Source organism: Alosa sapidissima, chromosome 11 (genome assembly GCF_018492685.1).
Source record: "Alosa sapidissima isolate fAloSap1 chromosome 11, fAloSap1.pri, whole genome shotgun sequence".
In the NCBI taxonomy this organism is placed as follows: domain Eukaryota; kingdom Metazoa; phylum Chordata; class Actinopteri; order Clupeiformes; family Clupeidae; genus Alosa; species Alosa sapidissima.
Genome location: NC_055967.1, coordinates 36,291,491 through 36,305,769, shown reverse-complemented (window position 1 = coordinate 36,305,769; position 14,279 = coordinate 36,291,491). Strand labels below are relative to the sequence as shown.

The window sequence follows — 14,279 nt, the reverse complement described above, 5'->3', positions numbered from 1 at the left end:
TGAATTATCTACGGCCCCCGGGATGATATTTGATTAGTATTAGAACCTGCCCGCAGGCCACAGCTGCCGGCTGCTGTTTTGCGCATCAATACTCCATTCCCCACAATGCAACGGTAGCCCACGAACTCACTGCGGCGCCGCAAGTGGGCCTCGGCTTCATTATTTATCAGTATTCAGTCAGGGCACATGTCAACTTTCAGCTACCCCCCTCCCCAATGCTGTGTGCCTGAACGCGTTCATTGAACGAAAGTCACTCGTTCATATGTATTTTGAGCGAACGTGAACTGAACGTACTGTATTAGGCTACTACTGCCTAATGAACGTTTCTGTGAACTCGTTCATTCTGGTGTCTGTGAACGGCACGCTCTTTCAGTTTAACTTCGTTGAATAGGGTGCCAGATTTCTACAGAGCCTTCCACTCGAAAACACACCGTAAAAAGGCCTTAATATGGCAGCATGCAGGTCACCATTTGTCAAACTATGGGCCGCGGTTCGCAATGTGGACAATGGTCTACAGAGTGAAATTATTCCGGGGCCATCGTCTGATAATTTGCTGCGCAATTGGTCAAGGAGCCGCGGACAGAAAAAGAAAACAAACATTTCTGCAATTAGTCGGAAATACTTGTTAATTTGTTGTCATCAAACATAGAGGCATAGAATTAAGTCGTGGTATGAGCGTTTATTCAATGCATGCGTGTGCACGTTGGTAGCAAAGCTAAGCTTCAACCTATTGGAAGGCTATTTAATTATGAAACGACATTTAATAGAACGACGTGGATTTATGCAACTTCCATAAAAAACAGAGCACAGACTATATAAAACACTGTTTGGCATTAAGTATTAAAGTCAGCCAAAAGCTATTAATTAGTTAAAGATAGTTAAAGATCTCCAGATCAGTGATTTACGCATGATCTGATCCGCCATTTACCATTCACACAAGCTGGTATTGTGTCTCCTGAATCCTTACATTCAGGCATTCAAATGAAATGTAATTAGCATATAAATATTCTATCAGTGTATGGTGCTTGCATGAGGGAAACATCCCAAAACAACGGCACCCATATAACTGCTGTTGTTTTGAGAAGTATTTCTCATGCAAGCATCATGCAACAATGCAAAAACAATGAAACTATTGTAGGCCTAATTATATTTTACATTAGTAAAGCAGTACTCTGATGTGCATGTTTTCACAAACTTTTGTCAACAATCTTAGCACTTTAAACATTGACTGTTTTGAAGTGCATGTATAGCAATATAGTATAAAAATAATAATTGTGATATCATTATGATAATTTAATGGGGGGTGGGTTCATGTAGGTGGGCCCTATGACCCCAAAGTATGCCTTGACTGGGCCTCAGGTCAAAGAAGTTTGAGAAAGGCTGATGTAGACGGCAAAGCAGCAAGGAGGTATCATGATCATTTAAACTTTTTATGACAAGGTCGGTGAGGATGGGAAAAATCGTACGTTTGAGCAAACTTTGCCCGCACTTCAGTCACAGTCATTATTCATTTAATCTTTGTCAAGTCTTGGTTCAATAGGTTACATGCAGTCATTTTAATATGTTTTAATAAACATTGAACCAGTCCGGCCCACGGCTTGTAGCAAATTTGGTTTTTTGGCCCTCTAATGTATTTGACTTTGACATCCCTGTGTTAAACTTAACAGCACACCGAAGCCTAATGCAATGATCTTTAATGTTTGCAATGTTAAATGTATTTTGTATATTGAGGCTGACCTTTGTAAGCATGATAGTAAATGAGTTAACACTAAATAAATGGCACATGACATTTTATAGCAGCCTACTGGAAATTGTGCAGAAAAGTATTTTGATATTTCTTAATTTTCTACATCTACTGTATACTCATCAGGTAATATTACTAGATACACTAGGTGCAGAAGGTGTTTTTTTCCATGTGATTTCCACCCCTTCAGTCTTGATCTTTCAAATAATACCTTGTATAAGCCGTACCATGTTAAACAGTTATAGGCTTAGCCAGATAGCTCATGTGGCTCTATAGGGGGGTACTTTAAATGGGTAATCTTAAAAACAAACTGTTTTGAATTTAGTGCAACTGTTTTTTCGCTGCATGTTTTAGTAAACTTCATCTTACAGACCACGGCCCCAGATTGTTTCCGTCACGTGTACATTCATTTACAGCAAAGGTAGGCCCTCATACATTGCTTCCTGACTGCCAATGCTGTTTAGTGTCAGTTTGTAAAGTTTAGGCGAAGTAGGAAGTAACTATGAATCCCTGAATAATGCGATTGGTTAGGCTAGACCAAAGATTTCAAAGTGTTGGAAAGGTATCACAATCGTCAGTGATCAAACTAGTTTTGTTTACCAGTCTAAGGTGTTACCCTCCATACACATCATAATGTTTAATCACAGGTGATTGTCACTAGTAGTTATGGAGCCTCCTCCCTTCTAAATATGTGAAATATGATGGAGGCTTCATTAAGAGTTTCTTAGCATAGCTCTGTGTAAATACTTTTCTATGAATGTCATATTTTATATGAAAATTAAACTAACCTGAAAAAAAATCACACAAATGTGGCACATGGCAAAGAAAAGTTGGTTACTTGGAACAAGATGCACTCTTGATCACACTGGTAAAATTGAAGAAGTAAACGGCAGAAGTCCAAACTCTAAAAGCCTTTAATACTTAACAGTAGCAGATCCTGAGTAGATCTATTCTTGTACACAACTGAGCCAGATTGAACATATCGTAGTACAATACTATAAAGAAAACTACACACAGTACATTTGAACTGACTTGCGTGAGTTAAAATATATCACAAAGTTACTACGCTTGCTTGCTATTTGCACGTCGTAAATTAAGAAAAGAAATACAACAAATCCTCCTGTTCTTTTGTTGTCATCAAATGATTTTGATCATTTTTCTTGATCGCAGGGGGCTCAGATCGTCCCATCAGTTTTCTACCAGCCTAAAGAGATCACAAGAGAATACAGATGACTCATCTGCACAGTCATTTGAATTCATTACGTGCAAACCCAAGGATCTGGTGTACTGATACTTTGAAGCACTTCTGTTCAATCTGCTGATAGCACGGAGTACTGGTGCATTTTGAAGTGGAAAACAGACCCATTTTTTGGCAGCACGTGTGGCTCTCTCCAGGGCTACTCTGATCCTCTCCTCCTGATGCTGTTGCTTTAAGCGGGCCTTCTCCTCCCTCAGTCTTGGTTAGTAGTGGGGGAAACAACGATAGAGAAATAGACATAATAGTTATCATTTATTGTCTCACCTTGAAATATGTGTTCACAATTCATAAGCTAAAATTCAAGGTAAAAAAACAGCACTGCTTCAATGTGTTACCTCATTCTGGTTTCCTTCTCTCTAGCAGCCTTCAGCATTTTCAACTTGTCTTGTGGCTGGAGCTCGAGGCATTCCAGCATCTCGAGCATTTTGTGCTCTATTCTGGCAAGCATTTGTACTGTGCTGATCTTACAGTCCACGTTCCCAACACAGCTTATGTAGACCTCCCTCACTTTTTTATGAAGCTGATCAAGCATAGAATCCTGTGAGGGGATATAAAACAAATAGGTCAGATTTTTTACACCATGACATCTTTGTATGGTCCATTTGTAATGGCTGTTAAATCTATATATTTTGTTCTTTTTTTTTCTGGCCAGAAGACCTGTTTATCAGCTCTGAACTCCCCAAAAGAGAAGATTTTTGACTTCAGTTGTAACTCTTGGGTCTTCTCCTTTTCTCTCTCAATGGCAGCCTGAATAATTTCAATTTGTTTCTCAAGTATTTCCGTCTGACTTTTCCTTGGTGATGAAAGATGCAGTTAAAGTGAGGAGAATAGTCCATTACAAAATGAAATTGCTCTTATAATAATTTGTCAACTCAGAACACTCACATTTTCTTCTGTGTCATTAGAACTTGACAGCGGAACTCTTCCGTTGCCTCCTCTGTCTCCTGAAAATTCTGGATGTAGGAGAGATTTTGTTCCTCCAAGTCAGCCAAGATATTCAGCATCTCTTGCAGGTCTGTGAAGTAGATCTCAGGCTCCTTGAAATAGTAATCAAGAGTTTCTTCGTTATGAAATAGTAATCAAGACAGGAATGGCTTCATTATGGGGCCTTCCTCACATTACTCATGACAGCTGAAACTGTATTATACTGAAACAAAAAGGACTGTATCTACAGGACTTCTTTACAATAGTACGTAGATATTAAAACAGTGCTGTAATCTGTACATCACATCACATCACATCTCCACACCTCCGGTCATGTACTCTACAGTCTTTGCTCTGAAGCTTGTCTATTAAAAATATACCTCATCGCTCTCAAAAACATCAGATTCATATTTTGGTTCCTCAGCTATTTCAGGAAGTGAGTTTTTCTTCCCTTGAAGACCAGACGGTCTTCTTCTGCAGTCAGACAAAAAATATTCTCACATATATGTAGAAATTACTCAAAAATATACCATTTATATTCACCAGTCATACACTAAAATAACAAATGCTCACGTATTCATGGAAGGTCTAGTCGGCACTGTCTTCAACATCTTTGAATTTTGTCTTGTAAGGGCCATGCTTGGTTGCTTATCCCCTGTATAAACAAATGGCACCGCTGGTCAACCATGTATTTACGTCCAACTCATAGGTGATTATTAAGGTTGCTAAGAGCACCTTTGGCAGATTGCAGATGTTGGTGAACGGCCTCATCTCTCAGCCCAGATAACTTCACCCATCTCCTTTCCTCTCTTTTGCGCTTCTGCTCGTCTCTCCACTCGGGCGGCGCCAAAGCTGTGAGGAACTTCCTGTATATTCCGTACTCATTTAGCACCTCCTGGTGCCTCGAAATGTCACTGACAGATAAACATGACAACAGTTCTTAGACAAGGTCATTCAACCTTTTAAATAAGACTTTGTTTAAAATGTGAGATATCTACACCCTTGGATTTGTAATTAAAATGAATATATGTTAACAAACCATATCAAACAGATTGGTGTAAAGCTACAGTGCGGGCAGGGATTTAATCTGAGTGAAGAAACTTATTTAAGGAAAAGTCCGTTCTCTTCACATTACACTAAATTACAGAACATAATGCCTGGCCTTTAAAAACAGCAAGACATGAATCCTACTTAAAAAGCCACAAATACTCAACCACTTCAATTACAATCGCAATAGACCCAGGAATCAATTCAGCAGCCAACATGTTAAATCAATTACATATGTTAATATTATTCTATATAGCTGTTTATTTTGATGGTGTAAACCTATATAGTTAGGGAAAGTTAGGCCTTTTTTTGCCAATCTACAAAAAAATGTCTTACCAATAGCTTTTTTTAGTATGTGTTTCTGTAGGGGTCTAGTAACATCTCCCAATTTATCCACGGCCAAATCTTCGGGGAAACGCCTGGAGAGCCAATCAAGTTTCGGGTGCCCAGAGGGACTGGGCGAAAATAATGAAAAACATTTTTCTTTACCAATATTAGCTTTTGAGATGTCTAACTATGGGTTTTTAGGGGTGCTGAATCTATTCCAGCCATTAGTGACTCCAAAAAAATGACTCCAAGTCCATAGAAAAATCCATAAAAAGTGGATTTATTGAACAATTACAAAACAAAACTTCTTTAATCAGTTTAAAATTGAACAAACCTCATCCAACTCCCCTGCATCTCCCTCACTGTAACCTCCCTGTTATCATCTGGCTGGTTGATGTTACCATGACGGTTCCCACCACACTACACGTGACTCCTTTTTACAGCACCTCCTGAGTGGCACAGTCCCCTGCACAGTTGCAGCTGACAAACTCCAGAAGGTAGTATGGGATCTGTTGTAGGGACTGGTGCATAACCTTGTTCTTCTTGTTTCTATCTGTTGTAGGGACTGGTGCATAACCTTGTTCTTCTTGTTTATATCTATGGATACAAGACAACAAGGTTATGCACCAGTCCCTACAACAAATCCCATTGCACAGGACTACCTTCTGAAGTTTGTCAGCTGCAGGTGTGCAGGGGACTGTGACACTCTCAGGTGCTGCTGTAAAAAGCCAGGAGTCAAGTGTAGTGTGCTGGGAACTGTCATGGTAACTCCAGAACATCCACCAGCCACATGAGAACAGGAGTGAGGGAGAACAGGGGAGTTGGATGAGGTTTGTTAGCACCCCTGAAAACACCTAGTTAGACATCTCAAAAGCAATAATTGGTAAAAAAAAATGTTTTTCATTATTTTCACCCAGTTCTAGTCTGACCAGCCAGACCCACATCAAGATGTAGGGTCTGGGAACTCACCATTCGCAGTGCTCAATCCAAAGGCCGGGATAAGCGGTTGTCTTTCAAATTCCCTCTGCACGCAATAGAATAGCGCTACAACTCCTGAGTCCCATGCGTTTTTCCACCAGCGGAGCTAGTTGATTTAACTTAAAAAAAAGCTTAACTCGTGTCACATTCTTCGCCAGCAGCAGCATCCATCTTCTTTGTTTTCAAGTAGCAGGGAATTCACACGGAACCGTCGCAAACTCTGCCATCATTATGTTAAGCCCGCCCACAGACTCTATACACGATGTGATTGGCCTGATCAAAGTTACATTTTTCCAGCTCGCAAGCCAACGGAGAGTTGCTAGACTACCCTGGCTGCAAATCACATTTGCTACTGCTAGGGTGCGTCTAGATTTCTAGGCTAGCCCAGAGGGACCCCAAACTTGATTGGCTCTCCTGGCGTTTCCCCGCGGATTCGGCCGTGGATAAATTGAGAGGTGCTGCTACACACTACAGGAACACATAGTAAAAAAGCTATTGGTAAGAATCTTTATTGCAGATTGGCAAAAAAAAAAAAACTAATAGCTGTTTCTTGAAGAAAGTCTTTGTCACAAGTTGGATCTACTAGTATTTGAACTGCTACAACACAGGCATTCTAGTCATAAAGTCTTGCAAAATGTACAATGTGTGCAAACATACCTTTTGACAGTCATCATTTCTGACGTCACTTTTTTAATCTCTGCGGTTTTCTCCAATTTAGCCATAGTTTCCTTCTCTGCCCTAAGGAGCACAAATGATCATTTTGAAAAAGAAAAAAAAAAGACAGAGAAAAGGACATGATCTCAAATGGTGGAATAGCAACTGGAATACTGACAGTTTTACAGCCTCCACAGAACTTTGATCGTTTAGTTTGAGGAATTCCTCAAAGGCCACTGCATCCTCCTCAAGATCCAGTTCTGCCTGTTTCATTTTGCGCATTGCATGCTCTGAGTCTCTCTTCATCTTTCGAATGGTTTCTTTTTTAACTGCCAATGCATACTGTGAGGGAAATACCGTTCAGGGGGTGTTCACAGATTTGTCCAAAGAGAAAGTATGATACTTATTCTCCTCAGTCTTACCTGCGCTTGATGGTGTTTTAAGCCCGTCGACTTCAAGGCACCTAACCCTAACCTTAAAGCGTAACTTTCGCCAAAATGCATCTTAGGGTGTTTTTGTGAATGTACCCGAGTCCAACTTTTGTTTAAAAGCATAATTACATCCGAAGCGCCACTTTTAAGCTCGTCCTGTTGTCCGCTTTGTCGTTTTTCGGGTCAAATGGCCTTTTGAATGGGAATCATAGGGGCACTACTATTTTGATACATGATCTCGTCAAAATCACTATTTTTAAAACACTAAGAAGGCTCGACACAACATGAAACTTTGATCAAAGTATCATCAGTGTCTCTACACATGAACTCGAGCATTGAGAACATTGTTCGTGTCCACAGTTTACTAAAAAGAAAGGTTTTGGACGCCCCTACGATTCCCATTCAAAAAGGCCATTTGACCCGAAAACGACAACACGGACAAGTTTAAAAGTGGAGCTTCGGATGTTAAACAAAAGTTTGACTCTAGTCAGGACCAGATTTCAGGATTCTGGAGTTGTTATACAGCATTTTTAGATAGTTCAAATTGTCCTTAATACAAATCCACAATATAACATTTTTTTTAGGTCCCCAGTTTCTCGGAATTTTCATTCAAAAATACAGTAGATGCTTTGTACTCAGGCAAGAAAAATACTGGTAGATAGGGTCAAATTTTAAACTTTTATGTATCACCACAAAACTTTCCCAGTTTGTCACTTACATTAAGACAAGTATTTTTTGTATTACAAGTTTTCTGAAATGTAATGTTTAAATATGCAAATGAGGCTTAATCTACTGAAATATGCGCTAATATGCATACATTTCCAAATTTGACACGTACACATTGGATGAAGCCATTTGAGGGTAAAAGTTGTTATACATGATATTTTGAAGGTTCAATGTCTCCTGAATATAAATCCACTATATAACATATTCATTAGGGTACCAGTTCTTAATATTTTGTACTGAAACAATATGCGTCTCAGACACTTTCAAAACACCACTGTATGAATGAGGCAAAAAAAAAAAAAAAAAACATAGATATCACCGTAAAACTCAGTTTTCTGAAATGTTATTTTAACTTATTATTGATTCATACAAGTATCACATGACATTCTGCATTTGCAAGCAGCAGTACATGGGTTAGGCTTACAACTGCAGCTGTCTTGCATCCTTTGGTGCAACCACAGGAGATAAACTCCTCACAAGCATCCGGAACCGGAGGTAGTGACATGAGTTGAGGAACAAGTGAACTTTCCTCCATTTTCCATCCCATGGTCTCAGGGGGTGGCAGAATTGGCTGCTGCATGTGGGCCTGCCGCCAGACCAAAGCCTGGAAGTGAGAACGCTGAATGTGGAAGTAGAGAGAATCTCTGGTTGGTGGCAGTCTTTCTATTGTCATGCCCTTCACAAACATGCCTACTTGAACGTCGTTGATGTTGTCAACATTCATTGCTCCATACAGTTTGCAGAAAAAATGTTCTACATTCTGAATGGTGAGTTCACTAAAATCAGGACCTTCACCAAGCCCCTTTAACAGATGATGATGCTGTACAAATACATCCCAACATGTTTTTTTTTGTGCGTCCAGCAATGTACGAAGTCACTTCCAGTCAAGCGCATGAAAACCTGGAAGCAGATCGAGGACCTGTGGTTCCATCTGCAAATGTTCCACTATGGCATGAACTGGAATGTACTTCCTGTCCTTTGCTGTACCTGCCTTCATCCAGATCATGTGGAAATGGGCCATCAGCAGTACCAAGATGTCGGTGTCTCTTGCTGAGACAACAATATTTGATGTGTTGCTTCTAATGCAGTGAAGAACAATTCTTGTGTCTGCTTCTTCATGCTTGGCTTCCAAGCAGTCAGTGTTAAAGGTTAAATTAGAGGCTTCAACTCTCTCTTCATCACTGAAGCCACCTGCAGCAACTATGATCTTATTTGCTGGAGCTCCAACAATCAGCTGTTGGGATAAAAAGTGTGCAAGATCAGCCTTGTTGTCTGCATGAGCAATAAAGTTCTCCCACTTTGCAGGAAGAGGCAAATCTCTGCTCTCCAAGTCTCTTCCACGGCGCTTTCGTGTTCCACTTTTGATAGAATGTGTGTGGTAGCGATCAAACAAAACATCAATTCGCTGGAATTGTGCTCCACTTCTGTGAACAGGTCTCCAAAACTCTTTCTGCTTGTGGCTTTCCAATGGCAATGACCAGAGCTTGACTATCAATGATGAGCATTGGTTCATCCCAAAGGTCTCTGTTATCAAGGTGGTTGGGACATGGAATGCCAGCAGCTAGAATCTTAGTAAACACTGCCTTTGAACCTGAACGAAGCTGTCCATTTACATCTGCCAGAGACAAGGGCACAACAAATAGTTCATGCATCATAATGCTGTCAAGATTGACTGGGCGCCCTGCATCATATGCATCAATGTTTCAGTCTGCCTTGACAGTTTTCACCTTTCCAGTTTTTAGATCTGACTTCTTAACTTCAAACAAGGACGCAAACGTTAAATACTTGTTCTTTTTAAGTTTGACCCTGAACGAGACTCCCCCCCCCTCCCCCAGATGGCAACAGCCTCTCAACAACAAATGTATCTAATTGACTTTGACCTTTCTGTGGTGCTGTCAACAGCTCACTTTCAATATCCTGCGTGGCCAAGTCTTTGTTTGCAATGTGTTGCAGGGTCTGGGACAGGTTGGCAAAGAAAAGGCCAAACCTCTGCAAGACTGCAAGCAAAGCATCTTCATCTGCATTGTCCCGTTTCATTCGAACTTTTGTCGTTTCACTATGGATGTAGTTATCATCTGGTCACTGGCCAAAAGCAACTTTAGTGTCATGGGCAAGACTGGATTGGAGGTTGAAAGACAGAGCCCACCTACTTAGTGCTGAGGATGTCTTTGTGTTTCCAACAATGCCTCCGCCTTTCTTTCCAATACACCATAGCCACTCCTGACTATGATCAGGGTCCACTTGGTTGAAGCGGTGACTACAAAGTTTCCGGGATCAAACTCCGTTTTTACTGGTTTAGGAAGTTGGTGCATACCCCTGCCTTAGTATTTTAAAACTAGCCATTTTGATGCGATCATAGTAGTACCCCTAGCCTAAGTTTGGAAATGTGTGCATTAGCGCATATTTCAGTAGATTAAGCCTAATTTGCATAATTAAACATTACATTACATTTCAAAAAACTTGTAATACAAAAAATACTTGTCTTAATGTAAGACACCAACTGGGAAAGTTTTGTGGTGATACATAGAAGTTAAAAAAAAATTCCCTATTTACCAGTATTTTCTCACCTAAGAGCAAGGCATCCATTTTTAAATGATAATTCCGAGAAACTGGGGACCTAAAAAAAATGTTATACGGTGGATTTGTATTTAGGACCCTTTGAACTGTCTAAAAATGCTGTATAACAATTTGCAAAATGCAATTGATGCTTCATCCAATGTGTACGTGTCAAGTTTGGAAATGTGTGCATATTAGCGCATATTTCAGTAGATTAAGCCTCATTTGCATATTTAAACATTACATTTCAGAAAACTTGTAATACAAAAAATACTTGTCTTAATGTAAGTGACAAACTGGGAAAGTTTTGTGGTGATCCATAAAGGTTTACATTTTTACCCTATCTACCAGTATTTTCTCGCCTGAGAGCAAGGCATCCTAGCCTGGCGAGCCAGACCCACATTAAAATGTAGGGTCTGGACACTCACCGTTCGCAGTGCTCAGTCCGAGGGGCGGGATAATCAGTTGTCTTTCAAATTCCCTCTGCACGCAATAGGACGCAATAGGATATTTGTTTTCAAGTAGCAGGGAATTCAAGCCAAACCGTTGCAACTCTGCCATCAATCATTATGTTAAGCCCACCAAACGACTCTATACACAATTTCAATGTCCTGATTAAGTTTCGATTTCTGGAGCTCACAAGCCAACGGAGAGTTGCTAGACTAGCCGCTAGGGCGCGTCTAGATTTCTAGGCTAAAGGCATCCATTTTTGAAGGAAAAGTCTGAGAAACTTGTGACCTAAAAAAAATGTTATATGGTGGATTTGTATTTAGGACCCTTTGAACTATCTAAAAATGCTGTATAACAACTTTTCCTCAAAAATGCCTACTGCCTCTTTTCTGAGGCCTTTTTTCAATGTTTGGTCCAGACTACTCGGGTACATTCACAAAAACACCCTAGGATGCATTTTGGCGAAAGTTACGCTTTAACCCTAACCCTTGCCTAACCCTAGTGCCTGGAAGACGATGTTGGCGGCTTAAAACACCAAGAGACCTTACCTGCGCCATGAACATTTCTTTTTGTTCATCTTTATAATCCTGTATGCTTTCCTTCTCTTTACAGCGGCCTATCAGAATGGGAATGAACACACAGGAGGGTAAGGGGTAATATCTCAGGACGTGATCTATAGTTTTTCGAAAGTCAAATATCAGACATTCTTGCCATTTGAAATAACTGTTGTCCATTTGGCTTTATCTCTTTTGGATCGGTTTGTTTCATATTCCGGCTCCTCCCTGAGCTCCCGTAATGGGGCAGAGTGGCATCTGCGGCGGTAAAGCAGGGTGGTCTTCTCATGAACAGGCAGTTTGCTCTGAAATACTTTCTCCTAAAAGACATCAGATGTAGTGTTATTGCTTCACTCAAACTACAAACAAATTAGGGACCATAAATGCATCATTTCTTGTCAAATCAGATAAGGTTCTTGCTGCACCATCTCTAATTTTGATCAACCCTTGTCTACATCATAAATGGGTATCAAAACAAAGGCCTGTAAAGTATTTTTGTTCATATCCTATGTCTTCGGGGGGCACTGAGGCACAACTGGCTACAAGACAAGACATTACTGAGAGTGTAATAACTAAAAGTGTATAACTAAGGGTGAAAAAAATGAAATCCATTGGATTTACAAAACACATTAAGCAGACAAACTCTGAGCAAAATTTGAGACTGACTCTTTCTGGATTCAGTCTGATCTGACACAGAATGACCCAAATGCTTTGATCTGGGTGCTGCAGGGCAAGAGGCTGCAGCGTTTGTACCACATGGACCACATCCTACCCCAGCTCTCTCTGCCACTCATGTCCTGTCACTCATCACTGTCCTATCTGAGGCCAAAACTATGTTCAAAATAAATAAATAAATGTATCTTAGATGTCCAATGTTCTAATTTGAACTCTGCAAATAGAAGTAAATGCTTTATCTTATTTTTTGAGCTTCTGAAGCTAATGTGATGTCAAAACAATACTGATGTTAAGAAAAGTGTGCAGTGTCCTGCCTTGGCTGAATAGACTATCTATAGCCTTGGCCCAGGAGATTAAAAATAAAGAAAATTAATTGAAGAGGAAAAAATTCAGTAGGCCTACTTGCTGTTTCTCATGGCTTTCTTCTACTCTTCTTTTGAAAATGTCAATATCCGTGGGAACAACAAATGGGTTTTGAGACTCTGTCTTCTTATCTGCATGGTGTACAATATCAACAAGAAATGCAAGGAAGTACTTGATCTTTCACTGACAAAAAGGAAGAATGTATTAAGCTTACTCCTATTCGTGTATTACTCCTGTTCATCTATGCATTTCTGGCCAAACATTGTCAAGTGAAAATATCATGTAGATGTTTAGCCTACCTGAAGCAAGGCCGAACCTTCTTAAGAGATAATTATAGTCATTTGATGTTGCTACAGTCTTCCCCGTTCCTGATGACAATGGCAAATAAACCAAATCAATGGTAAGATCGCTTGCCAAGCATGAGAAGGCGCACAATGTGTGACTTTTAGTGAAAATGACAGTAGCCTAACTTATGACATTTTACTTTGGCTCATGTTACCTTTTTTCATCACAGGCACAGCCAGTGAGACATTAAAATGTTTCTTCATAGTGTTTTGACGTTACCGTTTAGCTTCCTGGAAAAGAAAAGTAAACATTAGGACAACAACATTAGCATAATCATACAGAAAATTGAGCTAACATTAGTGATTTTAGAGTTTGCCAGATAGGTGAATTTGACGTTCATGAGCACAATTAACGTTAACGCTAGCTGTCAACTAGCATAACTTTCTTACATAAATATTTCTCCTCAGTAATTAAGGCAAACTACAAAAGCATTCTAACACAGATTGCAATATCAAGGTCGCCTTTTGTATAACCGTCACTGACATGTGCATATAAATATTTATTATTGACAACTTTCCCGAACTTTAACCTTTCCCATGAATCGCTATGGCAACGTAGAATAAGGTCGAGGCCTAATCGAAACCAAAGATTCTAGAGCGCCACGCGCAAGATAATGATTCATCTTAGTTAACTATAGAATCTTTGAGTACGTTCTATCAAAGATCCTTGATTACTAGCTAGTAACGTACTCAAAGATTCTATAGTTAACTAAGATGAATCATTCCTGCATTGGGCCTAGGCCTACTCATATAGCCTATTGTCTCCATGATTGCTTATTTAAAATATGGATTAGCCTTGACAGCCTAGGCTACATTATTTCATAGAGATGTGCGTAGTGTAGCCTAGGCTAGCACGCATTCTCTCGCCTCAAACGGGTTCAGCCTGCATCTCCCCAAAGCAAGCAAATCAAAACGGTGGCTTGTGCAATACTGTTCATGCAGACTTCAACTGGCGCGGTAGTACACAACTTAGCAAAGTCAACTTGAATGTATCAGTTTTGAACAAAGTTAGTATTATACCCTATTTATCACAACGTTGTCTGTTGCGTTGTCAATCGCAAACGCAAATTTATTCAAACGGCTAAGGAATTAACTGTAGCTTAATTTGTGGAGATCGAAGAGAAACCATCTGTTTGACATAGGCCTACGCGTAGTCAGTCTTGCCCGTCCGATTAGAGGGCTTTCCTTCGTTTACGCTCACCATCTTAAAAAGACGCGCATGCAAGTCAACACTGCGCTGAAACCTCA

At 40.0% G+C, this 14,279-nt stretch overlaps 1 protein-coding gene across 3 annotated transcripts; it reads right to left on the bottom strand.

Annotated features, from left to right (window-relative positions):
* Window positions 1-2,640: 2,640 nt before the first annotated feature.
* On the bottom strand, window positions 2,641-13,583 carry LOC121723527 (cilia- and flagella-associated protein 100-like). Of its 3 annotated transcripts, none has more exons than XM_042109291.1 (16): window positions 13,562-13,583; window positions 13,187-13,262; window positions 12,987-13,055; window positions 12,727-12,818; window positions 11,807-11,969; window positions 11,644-11,711; window positions 7,111-7,274; window positions 6,936-7,016; window positions 4,662-4,840; window positions 4,500-4,581; window positions 4,307-4,400; window positions 3,888-4,039; window positions 3,660-3,795; window positions 3,338-3,540; window positions 3,107-3,200; window positions 2,641-2,948 (listed from the first exon to the last, which is right to left on the bottom strand). In XM_042109291.1, exons 2-16 carry the CDS (start codon window positions 13,233-13,235, stop codon window positions 2,838-2,840), a joined length of 1,737 nt encoding a protein of 578 aa, XP_041965225.1. In that variant the 5' UTR covers window positions 13,236-13,262; window positions 13,562-13,583; the 3' UTR covers window positions 2,641-2,837. The 3 variants fall into 3 exon arrangements, with proteins under 3 accessions (XP_041965225.1, XP_041965226.1, XP_041965224.1); XM_042109292.1 differs by having other exon boundaries at window positions 13,516-13,568; XM_042109290.1 differs by having other exon boundaries at window positions 13,422-13,562.
* Between the last annotated feature and the right edge of the window lie 696 nt (window positions 13,584-14,279).

Bases quoted from the DNA above. Each gene is read 5' to 3' on its own strand.
- LOC121723527 (XM_042109291.1), bottom strand. From the start codon at position 13,235: ATGAAGAAACATTTTAATGTCTCACTGGCTGTGCCTGTGATGAAAAAA. The intron at 11,712-11,806 runs GCAAGAATGTCT...CCATTCTGATAG, and splicing joins GACAACAGTTATTTCAAATG to GCCGCTGTAAAGAGAAGGAA. The intron at 4,582-4,661 runs GTGCTCTTAGCA...TTGTTTATACAG, and splicing joins ACATCTGCAATCTGCCAAAG to GGGATAAGCAACCAAGCATG.